Below are 15262 nucleotides of genomic sequence, written 5' to 3'. Positions count from 1 at the left end.
GTTTCAGCTTTTTTCTAGCCCATTTTGGTTGCTCATTTTCCGCTCAAATTAGTAGAGCAATTGATTGCGCCTTCAAAATATTGACGTTCTGATCGCAAATTTTTGAAGATGTTTTCCCTGTTATCTTTTTTTTGTTGAAAGCTTTGAAGTTTCAACTTTTGACAAATTGTTAGTTTGCTAGACTTAATTATGCGCTGCGTTTTTCATGTTTTTGTTCCGACTTTCGAAGAAAACGGAATATTCATCCTCGGTGTGGTTTTTTTATTCGGTAAATTTTTGCCGATTGGAACAATAGTTTTCGGCAAATTTTTTTTCACCCCATTTTTTCACCCGACTTCCGGAGGTCAAATGTAAAAAAATAGTTTACTTTCGATTTTTTTGTAAAGTTTTGGGGGTTTGAAAAAATGCCAAATGAGCCACGTTCTGGACTAAATTATGCGTGTTATTCGTTCAGTCCACTGTTTCAACTTTTTTCTAGCCCATTTTTGTTGCTCATTTTCAGCTCAAATTAGTAGAGCAATTGTATGCGCCTTCAAAATATTGACGTTCTGAGCGCAAATTTTTGAAGATGTTTTCCCTGTTATCTTTTTTTTGTTGAAAGCTTTGAAGTTTCAATTTTTGACAAATTGTTAATTTGCCAGACTTAATTATGCGCTGCGTTTTTCATGTTTTTGTTCCGACTTTCGAAGAAAACGGAATATTCATCCTCGGTGTGGTTTTTTTATTCGGTAAATTTTTGCCGATCGGAACAATAGTTTTCGGCAAATTTTTTTTTACCCCATTTTTTACCCGACTTCCTGAGGTCAAATGTAAAAAAAATAGTTTACTTTCGATTTTTTTGTAAAGTTTTGGGGGTTTGAAAAATGCGAAATAAGCCACATTCTGGACTAAATTATGCGCGCATTGAAGAATTTATTCATATTGCTGAGAGCGTAACGCGAATTATTTATGCCTGGCGAATTATCTCCCACAAAAAAATCGCTCCAAATTGAATTGAGGCTAGCTAATCAGATTGGTCGTATTAATTTTTTACGACTCAACATTTCTCACTGATATTTTTCACACTTTGATATTGTCCAAAATTTATAGAATTTCAACATTTTCTTTTCCCAAAAACTATTCGATGTGGATTAAGGGACAGACGGAAACTTCAGGGCTTTGCCTTGATATACGAGCAGTCTTGTTTTTTCTATGATGAAGGTTCACGAAAGCGCGACTTGTTTGTGTTTTGCCATTTAATCCAAATTGCTATGCGTTAAAATAATCATTGCTCCGACCACTGAAAATGGGAAGGAGCTTGTATTCGGTTCTGTTTTATTTTTTTTTGTTTTCCTCGAAAAATCAGCTACCACAAATAATCATCGGATTTGGCCGAGTGATATAGATTTTTCAAACCCTTTCAGTCGTGATGCGAACGACGTTAAAACTTTCTAAAAATATTCAAATAAGTCTTCAAAAAGTTATCCTAGAGTCGAGAAATATCGATTTGAAATTTGAGTTTTAGTCTAATTTCGAGCAAGAAGTTCTTTCGTTTAGGTAGTGGAAAACTTTTTTATGTTCCTTGACACTGTTTGATTAGCCCTCAACATGGATAATTCAGTGTCACAGAAGTTACATCAAAAAACGTATTCCAATTTTTGATAGGGTTGTTCTCACGCTTTATTAGAGCATTCGTGTTACAGCTCCCCGAGAGAGGTCTCCAAAGTCGACCCGAGTCTGAACTGAGCGAAGCGACTGACGAGTTCAGTCAGAATAACCAGGCGGCAAATCTCTCTGACATCGACGAAATTTCCGAGTGCACCGGCAAGAGTGTTAGTACCTACAACTTTTGAATTTAATCTTTAATTATTCATATGGATTAAAAATTTCTGAGCCTATTCATCAACACCAGGGTTGAGTGGCTAACTCAAGGGTTAAAACAAGGTCCGTAACAATTTACTTCAAAATCGGGTGTATAAAAACTGAGGATCAAATTCCTTCAAAATTGATTATTTGAGAATATTACAGTCCGGGAATTTTTGCGTTTTAGGAGTCGAATTTGGAGTCAGCAAGGGACAGTGACTACTTCTCAGTGGCACATGAAGCCACCGTTGATGACTCATCCCCCTCTACTCATCAAGCGGGCCAAATTGGACCTCAGCAGTCGCAGTTATCTCCTGGAAGGACTAGTGGCACAAGTAATTTACCCCAGCCGTCTAGACTGCCAGTTCCTTCTGGTCAAAGAGCTGAAGCGGAGAGAACAGTTTCTCCCAGCCGCCAGAAAGAGGTAGCCAGAAAGAGATCAAGAGCTAGCCCGTTTTTTTTGAAAACTAACTAAACAGTGGCGGAAATTTTGAAAAATTTAGAGAGATCATTTGAGTTTGAAGATCAAGAGCTTTTTTGAATTTCGACCAATTTTTGCTTGTTTTTTAAAGTTAAGATTCACCATTGGGCGTGAATTTTATCTGCTAAACGGTCACGGGGTGCTGAAATACTTAACTTTTTTTTTTTAGCTTGAAGCAGAACTGCTGAGGAAGGAAGCGAAGATAAACGAACTGATGTCGACGCTCGAGATGTGCAGACAGAATGCGCAAGTGAACGATGACAGCCAATTGGCCAGTCTAATCCAAAATGAGCTCGAGCAACAGAAAGAAAGTGATCGGGTCTCAATGGACTCTCGGAATATTGTTTCTGATCCCGAGTTAATCATTGAGGTTCAGATTTAGCTCCAAATGTAGTTCCATGTTTGTAATTGTAGAAACCCAACTAATTGAGCCAAATTACGAAATTTTGGAATTCTGAAATTTGATTGGCTGAGATAATTTCCGGGCATTCGGTACTTTTGGCATGAGGGGTTTTCAGCGTTGAAAATTTTCATTACTCTTGTAGTTGTTCCGACTTTCGAAGAAAGCGTGGAATATTTATGTTTGGTGTGGTTTTTTATTCAGTCAATATTCGACGTCCTAATTAGCCATTGTCGAAATTTTTGTACCATCTGAAAGATTTTGTACTGTTGATCTTTGGTCGACCTAAAAAAATGAAAATTAATGTTTTCAAATTTTTTTTTATAATTCTCCCTCGAGAAAAGCCTAGATCCACCCCTGCCTTTATAGTATTTATTAAAGAATCTTTCCCTCTAAACAAAAACACTAAATTAGCACAAGCTTAAATTAGCAGAAGTAAAAAATCCAATTTTTGCTGCATTCTGATTGGTCAGAAGTTCGCAGATTTAATCTTCTTTACAATTTCCCCTCTTTCTCTGAAAGTGAGATTGTTAAGTAGATCCACAAAATCTAAAAGACTGTTTGTTTTAAGGAGCTGAAATTGCAGCTGCGCTCCAAGACAGTTGAAAGCGAAACTCTTTCTTCACAAGTAGAGCGGCTTAACCGATTCATTGTCAGTAGCAGTGTCGCGTCATCCTCAGTGGATGCTACTGAACATAGGCCGATGACGTCATCAGAGTTGTCGGCCGAGCGAGAATTCGGCTCAGTGAGCGAAGTGCAGTACTGGAAGACTGAGTGCGAGCTACTCGATGAGAAACTGAAGGTTTGCACTTTTTCTTTTCTTTTTGTGGTTCAGTAGAAAGATATCGAAGCTCCTTAGCTGATGAACGTTTTTTCTAAAATTTTTTGCTTTTTTCCGACAATATATAATTCGAAAAATACCCGGGCAGCTAATAAATATTGATGTTCTGGTAGTAGAACTAGTAAGTCATCAAGTTATTTCATGGTATGGGTTTACAAAAAAAAGAATTACGTGAAAATCAATCGGAAAGTCGTGTTGTGTTGGTGACATATTCTGGTATTGCAATCTCGGATCTTCTTTTGATCCCATACTGTCTTTGAATCTGTTGCACGCTTCTATGTTCTTTTTTGTTTCCTTCGTTAAACTAATTGGAAAAAAAGAAGAGTAATTTTTGGATTAGGATTTAAAGGAACAGCTGCTGGCTCAAGAAGATAAGGCGGAACAACTGCGAAAACAGAACAATCAACATCAAAATCAGCTTTTAGAGCAAAATGAAAGTATTCCCGTGAGTTGTTTCAGAAATTTGAATTCAACCCTCATGAAACCATCAAACGTGAACAAAGAAACGCAAATATGTTCCTGATTTAAACAAAAACACATGATGCTACCCAGGGGCGGATCTAGGATTTTCTCGAAGGGGGGGGGGGGGTATGGGCGGATTTTCAAAAAATGTCGAAAATTTGGTCGACCTTTTTTTGGGTCGACCAAAAGCGATTTTCTGAGCTCTCCTAGAGCAGTAAAAAGGCGCGCTGTTTTGGCCAATTTTTCTGCGCCGCAGGCAAATTTTTGAAAAACAGGTAAAAAAGCCGTTTTTGGGAACTTTTTGGAAAATTTTGACAAAAAAATTGCGTTTGTTTTTGGCACGCGCTCCGCAAAGTTAGTATATATTGGTGCTTTTAGAAAAATTTTAGGTTCGGTCGGCCAAAAATGGATTTCTTGAAAAGTACCCAAGGGGCGACGCTTTGGGTCGGCAGGGGGTAGAAATTTATTTACTAAAAGTTTTATATACTAAGCTTTGTGCCATTGCCTATGGTGCTATGTTTCAGAAACTGATACAAAGCTATGAAACCGAGATTGTAGAAACTATTTCACATACTGAAGAAAGCGAACCTAAGCTCTTTGATAGTCCGAATCCAATTGAGTCGAGCAAGACAATGCATGCGCCGTCACATGAAAAGCAACAAAGACCAATACTTGATCAAGTTTTATCGCTGCCTGAAGACGCGGAAGAGGTTTCGGACGAAGATGATATGGTCATAATCGAGTCACAACCTGCCAGTCCCAATCCAGAAGAAATGCTGGAATCAGATAACAATAACTATCAGGTAAGTTTTTGTTTGCATTTTCTTGCCAAGTGAAAGCTCCCATTTGGCATTTTTGTGTGCGAAAAGCAGCTTCGCCTCTGTTTTCAGCAGAATGAGCTTTATCCGGCTTGCTGCTGAGCCTATTGTAATTGCTGAACCGTCTCCAAATTGATGGAATATTCCATCAAAAAGTACTTAATCTGTTTGTCTGTGACTTATTCAAAGGTGCTCTTGGAAGCGGAGCAGTTAGCAGAATGGTTTAAGAGCAGAAAGGGTTCAAGATCAGAAAAATATCAACTTTTAGAAGCTAATTGGTCAATAAAAGTAGAACTGTCAATATTACCAAATAAACTAATGTATTATGCATTAATTGAGCAAAATTTGAATTATGCATTAATGGGAGATTGTTAGGAGCTTGTTTTTAGTTCAATAAAGGAAGCAAATAATTGTATGAGTTATAATGTGAACGTTATATGGATTCGGTAAGTAGCCGTTGTTGCATCGGCTATGGCTTACGTCCATGAGTTGGTGATTTTCTCAGTTGATTGCAGACTTTGTGTTATAGGGCGGAAAACGTTTTTGCTTCTAGAAATATTGCTAATTTTTAGTTTTGTAACTTCGCGATTGCACTGTCCCAGTCCCGGAGTGGAAACCGGGCCATGTGGGTTAGAGCCGCAATTCCTTACCACTAGACCAACTGAGATGTTATTTTTCGTTATGCAATCACTGTTTTGTTTCTCTATGCCTTTTAGGATTTATTTGAGGTTATATCGTGTTTATGTTGTTTTACAATATAAAACAGATTTCGTTGTTTGGTTTAAGGTGTGAATGTTAAAATCATGCGTCTGAAGCATTTAGATTTTAAAAAACCAGATTTTTTTTTAATTTCCGTTTTCGAAAAAACTGCGAAAATGGCCATGTATAGGTATAATTGCCTTAGGATATCCATGTTGTGTTATCAAGAGGAATAAGCAAATTCCGATTGAAGTTTCAATAGAATTGTTATGTTAGAATTCTTTTTTTTCGGATAAACTTGCCAGTCTGGGAGTCGAACCCAAGCCACATGCTTAAAAGCTACAAATCCTAACCGCTAGACCAACTGGGAAGTTTGGCTTTGGTTTGCAATTAATGTTTTGTTGCTTTATGTGTTTTAGGTTTTTTTTGAGGTTTTAATGTGTTCATGTTTTTTTCTACACAGAAAACAGATTTCGTTGTTTGATAAGAGAAACAATAATTTGTATGAGTTTAAAGTTATGCGTTTGCAAATATTTGAAGTTTTGAGAATTCAAAAACGCGGGCTGAGTTTGTTTGTTGTGATTAAAGTGTGTTCAGCTGACATTGTATCAATTCTTTGAAAGACTGATGTTTTTTAGTCTGGAGAAAAAGTAAGTCCCGTTGAGGTTTCAACTGAGCTATTTTTTTGCACAATTTTTCAAAGGTTAGTCTCAGTCCAGGATTCGGACTTTTGACTTATGAAGAGCCACAAGTCCTAACCGCTGAATTCATTGGAAAAGAAATATTGTGTTTTTTAACTGCTACATGATCTTTTGGTTCAGCTTCTTAGTATGTTCTCGAGATGCTTATTAGCTCTGCAGTTAAGAGAATAATTTCTCGGAGTCGAATTAAAGGCGTTGTTGCAGTGGCAAAAGCTTACGTTTTAGATTTGGAGTCTTTCTCAGTTGATTGGAGAGTTTGTGTTTCAGGGAGGAAAAAATTTTTTTTTGCGGGTAGAATTATTACTAATTTTCTGTTTTCTTATTTCCTTATTGCACTTTCTCAGTCCGGTAGTTGAAACCTGGTCTTGTGGGTGAAAGTCACAAATCCTAACCACTAGACCAACTTTGATATAGGCTAAGATATGAAATCATTTTTTTAGTTCTTTATGACTTTAAAGATTAATTGGAGGTTGTTAGTTGTTGTTTTTAGTTCGATAAAGGGAACAATTTTTCGCATTAGTTATAATGTGAATGTTATGCATATAATTTCTTTGATTCGCAGTAATTTCCCAGTGCGAGTGTCGAACTCTAGCCTTGTAGATGATAGCCATCCTATCAGTGTTTTAATTCCTTATGCTTTTAAAGGTTAACCGTAGACTAATAGAATGTGTTTCAAATTCGAAACAGCAAGCATTTTTTGGTATGAGTTATAATGTGAACGTTGAGCGTAATCATATGTTTGAGGTTTTGCAACTTTAAAAACTGCGGACTGGTTTGTTTATTATGATTAAAGTGTGCCTAATGGTTGTGCTTAAATTTTAGGAGCTTGTTTTTTTTTCGATAAAGAAAGCAGCTATTAGGATGAGTTATAACGTGAACATTATGCTTAGTCGAATATTTGAGGTTTTAAGATTTTAAAAATTGCAGTTTGAGTTTTTTTCATTTGTTATTCAATTTTGCTTTTTGGGAATCGATGATTGAATCGATAGATTGATGTGCTATAGTCTAGAGGAAAACTAAGTTCTGATTGAAGTTTCAGCGGAACGCTTTTTTCCGCAAAGTTTTACTCGCTGGTTCAAGAAGAAACTGAAGTGCCACAAGAACTAACCGCTTATTCGTTTGAGAAAAAACTATTGTTTTTGTTTTCCTTTGCTGCTACAGGATGTTTAATTTTAGCTTCATAGTAAGTTGTCGTCTCGAGCTGGTAATTAGCTTATTAACTGCTAATTATTTCTTGGATTCGATGTAAAGTCGTTGTTGCAATGGAAATGTTTTACGTCCAAGTTTTGGAAGTTTTCTCAGTTGATATGAGAGTTTGTTCTAGGGACGAAATAAACTTTGCCAGTAGAAATATTACCAGTTGATATTCATTTTTATTTCGGTGATTGCACTTTCCCTGTACGAGAGTCGAACCCGGATCAAGTGGTTGAGAGCCATAAGTCCCAATCTCTGGACCAACTGGGATATGATTCTTTTTTTTTGCAATGACTTTTTTGTAGCATTATACCTTTTAGTATTTATTTAAGGTTAATAAGTGTTTAAGTTGTTGTAATGGAGAAAACAGTTTTCGTTCTCTAATTTATGATTTGAATGTTAGAATCAAGCCTTTGAAGCGTGAAGATCCTAAAATAGCCGATTTTATTTGTTGAGTTCCATTTTTTTTGTAAAAACCTGATAAAATGTCATTGTATAAGTATAACTGCTTCAGATTATCGTTGTTGTGTTATCAAGAGAAATGAAAAAGTTTCGATTGAAGTTTCAATAGAACTCTTATTTTATCGGGTTTTTTGTTACGCAAAAATTTCCCAGTCCTGGAGTCGAACCCGGGCCTTGTGGGTGGAATTCACAAATACCTAGCCGCTAGACGAACTGGGATATAGTCAATCGTATGTAATCATTATTTTACTTCATTATACCTTAGGTTTAAGGGGAGATTGTTTGGAGGTTTTTATTTTCGATATAGGAAACATTTTTTAAGTGAGTTATTTTTTCTCGGATTCGATTTGAAGTCATTGTTGCAGTGGCAATAGTTTACGTCCAAGATTTGGAAATTTTCTCAGTTGGTGTGAGAGTTTCTGTTCTAGGGACGGAATAGACTTTTCTCGTAGAAATATTACCAGTTAATATGTGTTTTTAATTCCGCGATGCACGTTCACTGTACGAGAGTCGAACCCCAAGACTGTACGAGAGTCAAAGAGCCACAAGTCCTAATCTCTTGACCAACTGGGGTATTATTTTTTATTTGGCAATAACTTTATGACTGGTTTATACCAATTAGGATTTATTTGAGGTTAATAAGTGTTTATGTTGTTTTTATAGAGAAAACAGTTTTCGTTGTTTGATTTATGATTTGAATGTTAGAGTCAAACTTAGAAGCGTCAAGCTCCTTAAATAGCCATTTTTTTGTTCAGTTCCATTTTCGTAAAAACCTGATAAAATCTCAATATAAGTATAACTGCTTCAGGATGTCCTTGTTGTGTTATCAAGAGAAATAAATAAGTTTCGATTGAAATTTCAATAGAATTCTTAATTCAAAAAGTTTTTTGTTACGCAAAAATTCCCAGTCCGGGAGTCGAACCCGGGCCTTGTGGGTGAGAGCCACAAATCCTTACCGCTAGACCAACTGGGATATAGTCAATCGTGTGTAATCCTTATTTTAGGTCATTGTGCCTTTAAAGTTTAAGGGGAGTTTGTTAGGATGTTTTTTGTTTCGATAAAGGAAACCTTTGTTTGTATGAGTTATATTTTCTCGGATTCGATAGAAAGGCATTGTTGCAATGACAATTGTTTCCAAGTTTTTGAAATTTTCTCAGTTGGTATGAGAGCTTCTGTTCTAGGGGCGAAATAAGCGTTGCTCGAAGAAATATCACAAGTTAGTAAAAGTTTTTAATTCCGCGGTTGATTTTTCCCTGTATGAGAGTCGAACTCGGACCATGTGATTCAGAGCAACAAGTCCTAATCTCCTGACCAACTGGGATGCTATCCTTTATTTCGATTTAATTTTTTTTTGCTTTATACCTCTTAGGATTCTTTTGAGGTTATTAAGTGTTTATATTGTTTTAATAGAAAAAAAAACAGTTTTCGTTGTTTGATTTATGATTTGAAAGATAGAATCAAGCCTTTGAAGAGTGAAGATCTTAAAATAGCCAATTTTATTTGTTGAGTTCCATTTGTGTAAAAACTTGATAAAATGTCATTGTATAGGTATAACTGCTTCAGGATATCCTTGTTGTGTTATCAAGAGAAATAAACAAGTTTCGATTGAAATTTCAATAGAATTCTTGATTTTTAGAAATTTTTGTTAAGCAAATATTTCCGCGTGCGGGAGTTGAGCCCGGGCCTTGTGGGTGAATGCCACAAATCCTTACTGCTAGACCAATTGTGGTATAATCAATCGCGTGTTATCGTTATTTTGGTTCATTATGCCTTTAAAGTTTAAGAGGAGATTGCTAGGAGGTTTTTTATTTCGATAAATGAAACATTTGTTTGTATGAGTTATATTTTCTCGGATTCGCTCGAAAGGAATTGCTGCAATGGCAAAAGTTTTTGTCCAAGATCTGGAAATTTTCTCATCTGTCATGAGAGTTTCTGTTCTAGGGACGAAATAAACTTTTCTCGTAGAAATATTACCAGTTAATTTTTTTTTTCCGCGATTGCATTTTCCCTGTACGAGAGTCGAACCCCAAGACTGTACGAGAGCAACAAGTCTTAATCTCCCGACCAACTGGGATGTTATCCTTCATTTCGCTTGAATTTTTTTTTCTTTATACCTCTTAAGATTCATTTGAGGTTAATAAGTGTTTATGTTGTTTAATAAGAGAAAAAAAAACAGTTTTCGTTGTTTGGTTTATGATTTGAATGATAGAATCAAGCCTTTGAAGAGTGAAGATCTAAAAAAAGCTGATTTTTTTTGTTGAGTTCCATTCTTGTAAAAACTTGATAAAATATCATTGTATAGGTTAACTGCTTCAGGATTTCCTTGTTGTGTTATCAAGAGAAATAAATAAGTTTCGATTGAAGTTTCAATAGAACTATTTTTTTTAAAAACAAATTTTTGATATGCAAAACTTTCCCAGTTTGGGAGTCGAACCCGGGCCTTATGGGGAAACACAAATCCTAGCCGCTAGACCAACTGTGATATAGTCAATCGTGTGTAATCATTGTTTTAGTTCATTGTGCCTTTAAGGTTTAAGGGGAGTTTGTTAGGATGTTTTTTGTTTCGATAGAGGAAACCTTTATTTGTATGAGTTAGGTTTTCTCGGATTCGATAGAAAGGCATTGTTGCAATGGCAATTGTTTCCAAGATTTTGAAATTTTCTCAGTTGATGTGAGAGTCTCTGTTCTAGGGACGAAATAAACTTTTCTCGTAGAAATTTTACCAGTTAATATATGATTTTAATTCTGCGATTGCACTTTTCCTGTACGGGAGTCGCACCCGTACCATGTGGTTGAGGGCCACAAAACTCATTTTACAGTAATGTTATCCTTGATTTCGAATTTCATTTTTGCTTTATGGATTTTTTGAGGTTAATAAGTGTTTATGTTGTTTCAATAGAGAAAACAGTTTTCGATGTTTGATGTATAATTTGATTGCTAGAATCAAGCCTTTGAAGAGTGAAGATCTTAAAATCGCCTATTTTGTTTGTTGAGTTCCATTTTTGTAAAAACTTGATAAAATGTCATTAAATAAGTATAACTGCTTCAGATTATCCTTGTTGTGTTATCAAGAGAAATGAAAAAGTTTCGGTTGAAATTTCAATAGAACTCCTATTGTATAGAGTTTTTCGTAACGTATTTTCTCAGTTGGTTGCAGACTTTGTGTTATAGGGCGGAAAATGTTTTTGCGATTTTTTTTTTCCGTTTTCGAAAAAAAAACTGCGAAAATGACCATGTATAGGTATAATTGTTTAGGATATCCATGTTGTGTTATCAAGAGGAATAAGCAAATTCCGATTGAAGTTTGAATAGAATTAGTATATTAGAATTCTTTTTTTTTCGGATAAACTTGCCAGTCTGGGAGTCGAACCCAGGCCACATGCTCAAAAGCTACAAATCCTAATCGCTAGACCAACTGGGAAGTTTGGCTTTGGTTTGCAATTAATGTTTTGTTGCTTTATGTGTTTTAGGATTTTTTTGAGGTTTTAATGATTTGAATGTTAGAATCAAGCCTTTGAAGCGTGAAGATCCTAAAATAGCCGATTTTTTTTTGTAAAAACCTGATTAAATGTCATGTATAAGTATAACTGCTTCAGATTATCCTTGTTGTGTTTTCAAGAGAAATGAAAAAGTTTCGATTGAAGTTTCAATAGAACTCTTATTTTATAGAGTTTTTTGTTACGCAAAAATTTCCCAGTCCTGGAGTCGAACCCGGTCCTTGCGGGTGAAATCCTCAAATCCTAGCCGCTAGACGAACTGGTCAATCGTATGTAATCATTATTCAACTTCAATATACCATAGGTTCAAGGGAAGATTGTTAGGAGGTATTTTTATTTTCGATAAAGGAAACATTTTTTAAGTGAGTTAATTTTTCTCGGATTCGATATGAAGTCATTGTTGCAATGGCAATAGTTTACGTCCAAGATTTGGAAATTTTCTCAGTTGATATGAGAGTTTCTGTTCTAGGGATGAAATAGACTTTTCTCGTAGAAATATTACTAGGTAATATATGTTTTAAATTCCGCGATTGCACGTTCACTGTGCGAGAGTCGAACCCCAAGACTGTATGAGAGTCAAAGAGCCACAAGTCCTAATCTCTTGACCAACTGGGATTTTATTTTGTATTTGGCAATAACTTTATGACTGGTTTATACCTCTGAGGATTTATTTGAGGTCAATAAGTGTTTATGTTGTTTTAATAGAGAAAACAGTTTTCGTTGTTTGATTTATGATTTGAATGTTAGAGCCAACCTTTGAAGCGTCAAGCTCCTTAAATAGTCATTTTTTGTTCAGTTCCATTGTTGTTAAATTCCGATAAAACGTCAATTTTTAATTATAACTGCTTCAGGATGTCCTTGTTGTGTTATTAAGAGAATTAAATAAGTTTCGATTGAAATTTCAATAGAATTCTTAATTTTTAAGAATTTTTTTTAACGCAAAACGTTCCCAGTCCGCGAGTCGAACCCGGGCCTTGTGGGTGAGAGCCACAAATCCTTACCGCTAGACCAACTGGGATATAGGCAATTGTGTGTAATCATTATTTTAGTTCATTGTGCCTTTAAGGTTTAAGGGGAGTTTGTTAGCATGTTTTTTGTTTCGATAAAGGAAACCTTTATTTGTATGAGTTGTATTTTTTCAGATTCGATAGAAAGGCATTGTTGCAATGGCAATTGTTTCCAAGATTTTGAAATTTTCTCAGTTGATATGAGAGCTTCTGTTTTAGGGACGAAATAAACTTTGCTCGAAGAAATATTACAAATGAGTATATGTTTTTATTTCCGCGATTGAACTTTCCCTGTACGAGAGTCGAACTCGGACCATGTGATTGAGAGCAACAAGTCCTAAACTCCTGACCAACTTGGATGTTATCCTTTAATTCGCTTTAATTTTATTTTTTTTGCTTTATACCTCTTAGGATTCATTTGAGGTTATTAAGTGTTTATGTTGTTTTAATAGAGAAAAAAAAACAGTTTTTGTTGTTTGATTTATGATTTGAATGATAGAATCAAGCCTTTGAAGAGTGAAGATCTTAAAATAGCCTTTTTTTTGTTCAGTTCCTTTTTTGTAAAAACCTGATAAAATGTCATTATATAATCATAACTGCTTCAGGATGTCCTTGTTGTGTTATCAAGAGAAATAAATAAAATTCGATTGCAATTTCAAAACAGTTCTTATTTTATAAGAATTTTTTGTTACGCAAAAATTCCCAGTCCGGGAGTCGAACCAGGGCCTTAAGGGTGAGAGCCACAAATCCTTACCTCTAGACCAAATGGGATATTGTCATTCGTATGTAATCATTTTTTTTAGGTCATTGTGCCTTTAAGGTTTAAGGGGAGTTTGTTAGGATGTTTTTTGTTTCGATAAAGGAAACATTTGTTTGTATGAGTTATATTTTTTCGGATTCGATAGAAAAGCCTTGTTGCAATGGCAATTGTTTCCAATATTTTGAATTTTTCTCAGTTGATATGAGAGCTTCTGTTCTAGGGACGAAATACATTTTTCTCGAAGAAATATTACAAGTGAATATATGTTTTTAAATCCGTTATTGAACTTTCCCTGTACGATGATCGAACTCGGACCATGTGATTGAAAGCCACAAGTCCTAATCTCCAGGCCACCTGGGATGTTATCCTTTTTTTCGCTTTAATTTTATTTTTTATTGCTTTATACCTCTTAGGATTCATTTGAGGTTAATAAGTGTTTATGTTGTTTTAATAGAGAAAACAGTTTTCGTTGTTTGATTTATGATTTGAATGTGAGAGTCAACCTTTGAAGCGTCAAGCTCCTTAAATAGCCATTTTTTTTGTTCAGTTCCATTTTTGTAAAAACCTGATAAAACGTCATTATATAAGTATAACTGCTTCAGGATGTCCTTGTTGTGTTATCAAGAGAAAGAAATAACTTTCGATTGAAATTTTAATAGAATTCTTCATTTTTAAAGAATTTTTCGTTGTTTGATTTATGATTTGATTGTTAGAGTCAACCTTTGAAGCGTCAAGCTCCTTAAATAGCCATTTTTTTGTTCAGTTCCATTTTTGTGAAAATCTGATAAAACGTCATTTTATAAGTATAACTGCTTCAGGATGTCCTTGTTGTGTTATCAAGAGAAATAAATAAGTTTCGATTGAAATTTCAATAGAATTCTTTATTTTTAAGAATTTTTTGTTACGCAAAAGTTTCCCAGTCCGGTAGTCGAACCAGGGCCTTGTGGGTGAGAGCCACAAATCCTTACCTCTAGAACAAATGGGATATTGTCATTCGTATGTAATCATTTTTTTAGGTCATTGTGCCTTTAAGGTTTAAGGGGAGTTTGTTAGGATGTTTTTTGTTTCGATAAAGGAAACATTTGTTTGTATGAGTTATATTTTTTCGGATTCGATAGAAAAGCATTGTTGCAATGGCAGTTGTTTCCAAAATTTTGAATTTTTCTCAGTTGATATGAGAGCTTCTGTTCTAGGGACGAAATACATTTTCTCGAAGAAATATTACAAGTGAATATATGTTTTTAAATCCGTTATTGAACTTTCCCTGTACGAGGATCGAACTCGGACCATGTGATTCAGAGCCACAAGTCCTAATCTCCAGGCCACCTGGGATGTTATCCTTTATTTCGCTTTAATTTTTTTTTTGCTTTATACCTCTTAGGATTCATTTGAGGTTAATAAGTGTTTATGTTGTTTTAATAGGGAAAACAGTTCTCGTTGTTTGATTTATGATTTGAATGTTAGAGTCAACCTTTGAAGCGTCAAGCTCCTTAAATTGCCATTTTTTTTGTTCAGTTCCATTTTTGTAAAAACCTGATAAAACGTCATTATATAAGTATAACTGCTTCAGGATGTCCTTGTTGTGTTATCAAGAGAAAGAAATAACTTTCGATTGAAATTCCAAAAGAATTCTTTATTTTTAAAGAATTTTCTGTTGTTTGATTTATGATTTGAATGTTAGAGTCAACCTTTGAAGCGTCAAGCTCCTTAAATCGCCATTTTTTTGTTCAGTTCCATTTTTGTGAAAACCTGATAAAACGTCATTATATAAGTATAACTGCTTCAGGATGTTCTTGTTGTGTTATCAAGAGAAATAAATAAGTTTCGATTGAAATTTCAATAGAATTCTTTATTTTTTTAGAATTTTTTGTTACGCAAAAGTTTCCCAGTCCGGGAGTCGAACCAGGGCCTTGTGGGTGAGAGCCACAAATCCTTACCTCTAGACCAAATGGGATATTGTCATTCGTATGTAATCATTATTTTAGGTCATTGTGCCTTTAAGGTTTAAGGCGAGTTTGTTAAGATGTTTTTTGTATCGATAAAGGAAACATTGTTTGTATGAGTTATATTTTCTCGGATTCGATAGAAAAGCATTGTT

At 35.0% G+C, this 15262-nt stretch overlaps 1 protein-coding gene and 2 non-coding genes across 3 annotated transcripts in view; 1 reads left to right on the top strand and 2 right to left on the bottom strand.

The window, feature by feature from the left end:
• The window catches only part of LOC134840978 (flagellar attachment zone protein 1-like), a 57399-nt gene that overhangs the window by 18449 nt on the left and 23688 nt on the right, over positions 1-15262 (top strand). Inside the window, exons 18-23 of the mRNA XM_063856834.1 lie at positions 1683-1811; positions 2030-2266; positions 2493-2693; positions 3295-3525; positions 3905-4009; positions 4551-4829. Coding sequence (XP_063712904.1) covers positions 1683-1811; positions 2030-2266; positions 2493-2693; positions 3295-3525; positions 3905-4009; positions 4551-4829 — 1182 coding nt within the window. The remainder of the gene's footprint in view (positions 1-1682; positions 1812-2029; positions 2267-2492; positions 2694-3294; positions 3526-3904; positions 4010-4550; positions 4830-15262) is intronic.
• Trnae-cuc (transfer RNA glutamic acid (anticodon CUC)) lies at positions 8802-8873 on the bottom strand. The gene has a single exon. It is a non-coding gene; the product is annotated as a tRNA-Glu (tRNA).
• Trnae-cuc (transfer RNA glutamic acid (anticodon CUC)) lies at positions 12344-12415 on the bottom strand. The gene has a single exon. It is a non-coding gene; the product is annotated as a tRNA-Glu (tRNA).

Source organism: Symsagittifera roscoffensis, chromosome 1 (genome assembly GCF_963678635.1).
Source record: "Symsagittifera roscoffensis chromosome 1, txSymRosc1.1, whole genome shotgun sequence".
In the NCBI taxonomy this organism is placed as follows: Eukaryota; Metazoa; Xenacoelomorpha; order Acoela; family Convolutidae; genus Symsagittifera; species Symsagittifera roscoffensis.
Note: the sequence above shows the minus strand (reverse complement) of the source record. Positions and strands in the feature narration are given on the sequence as shown.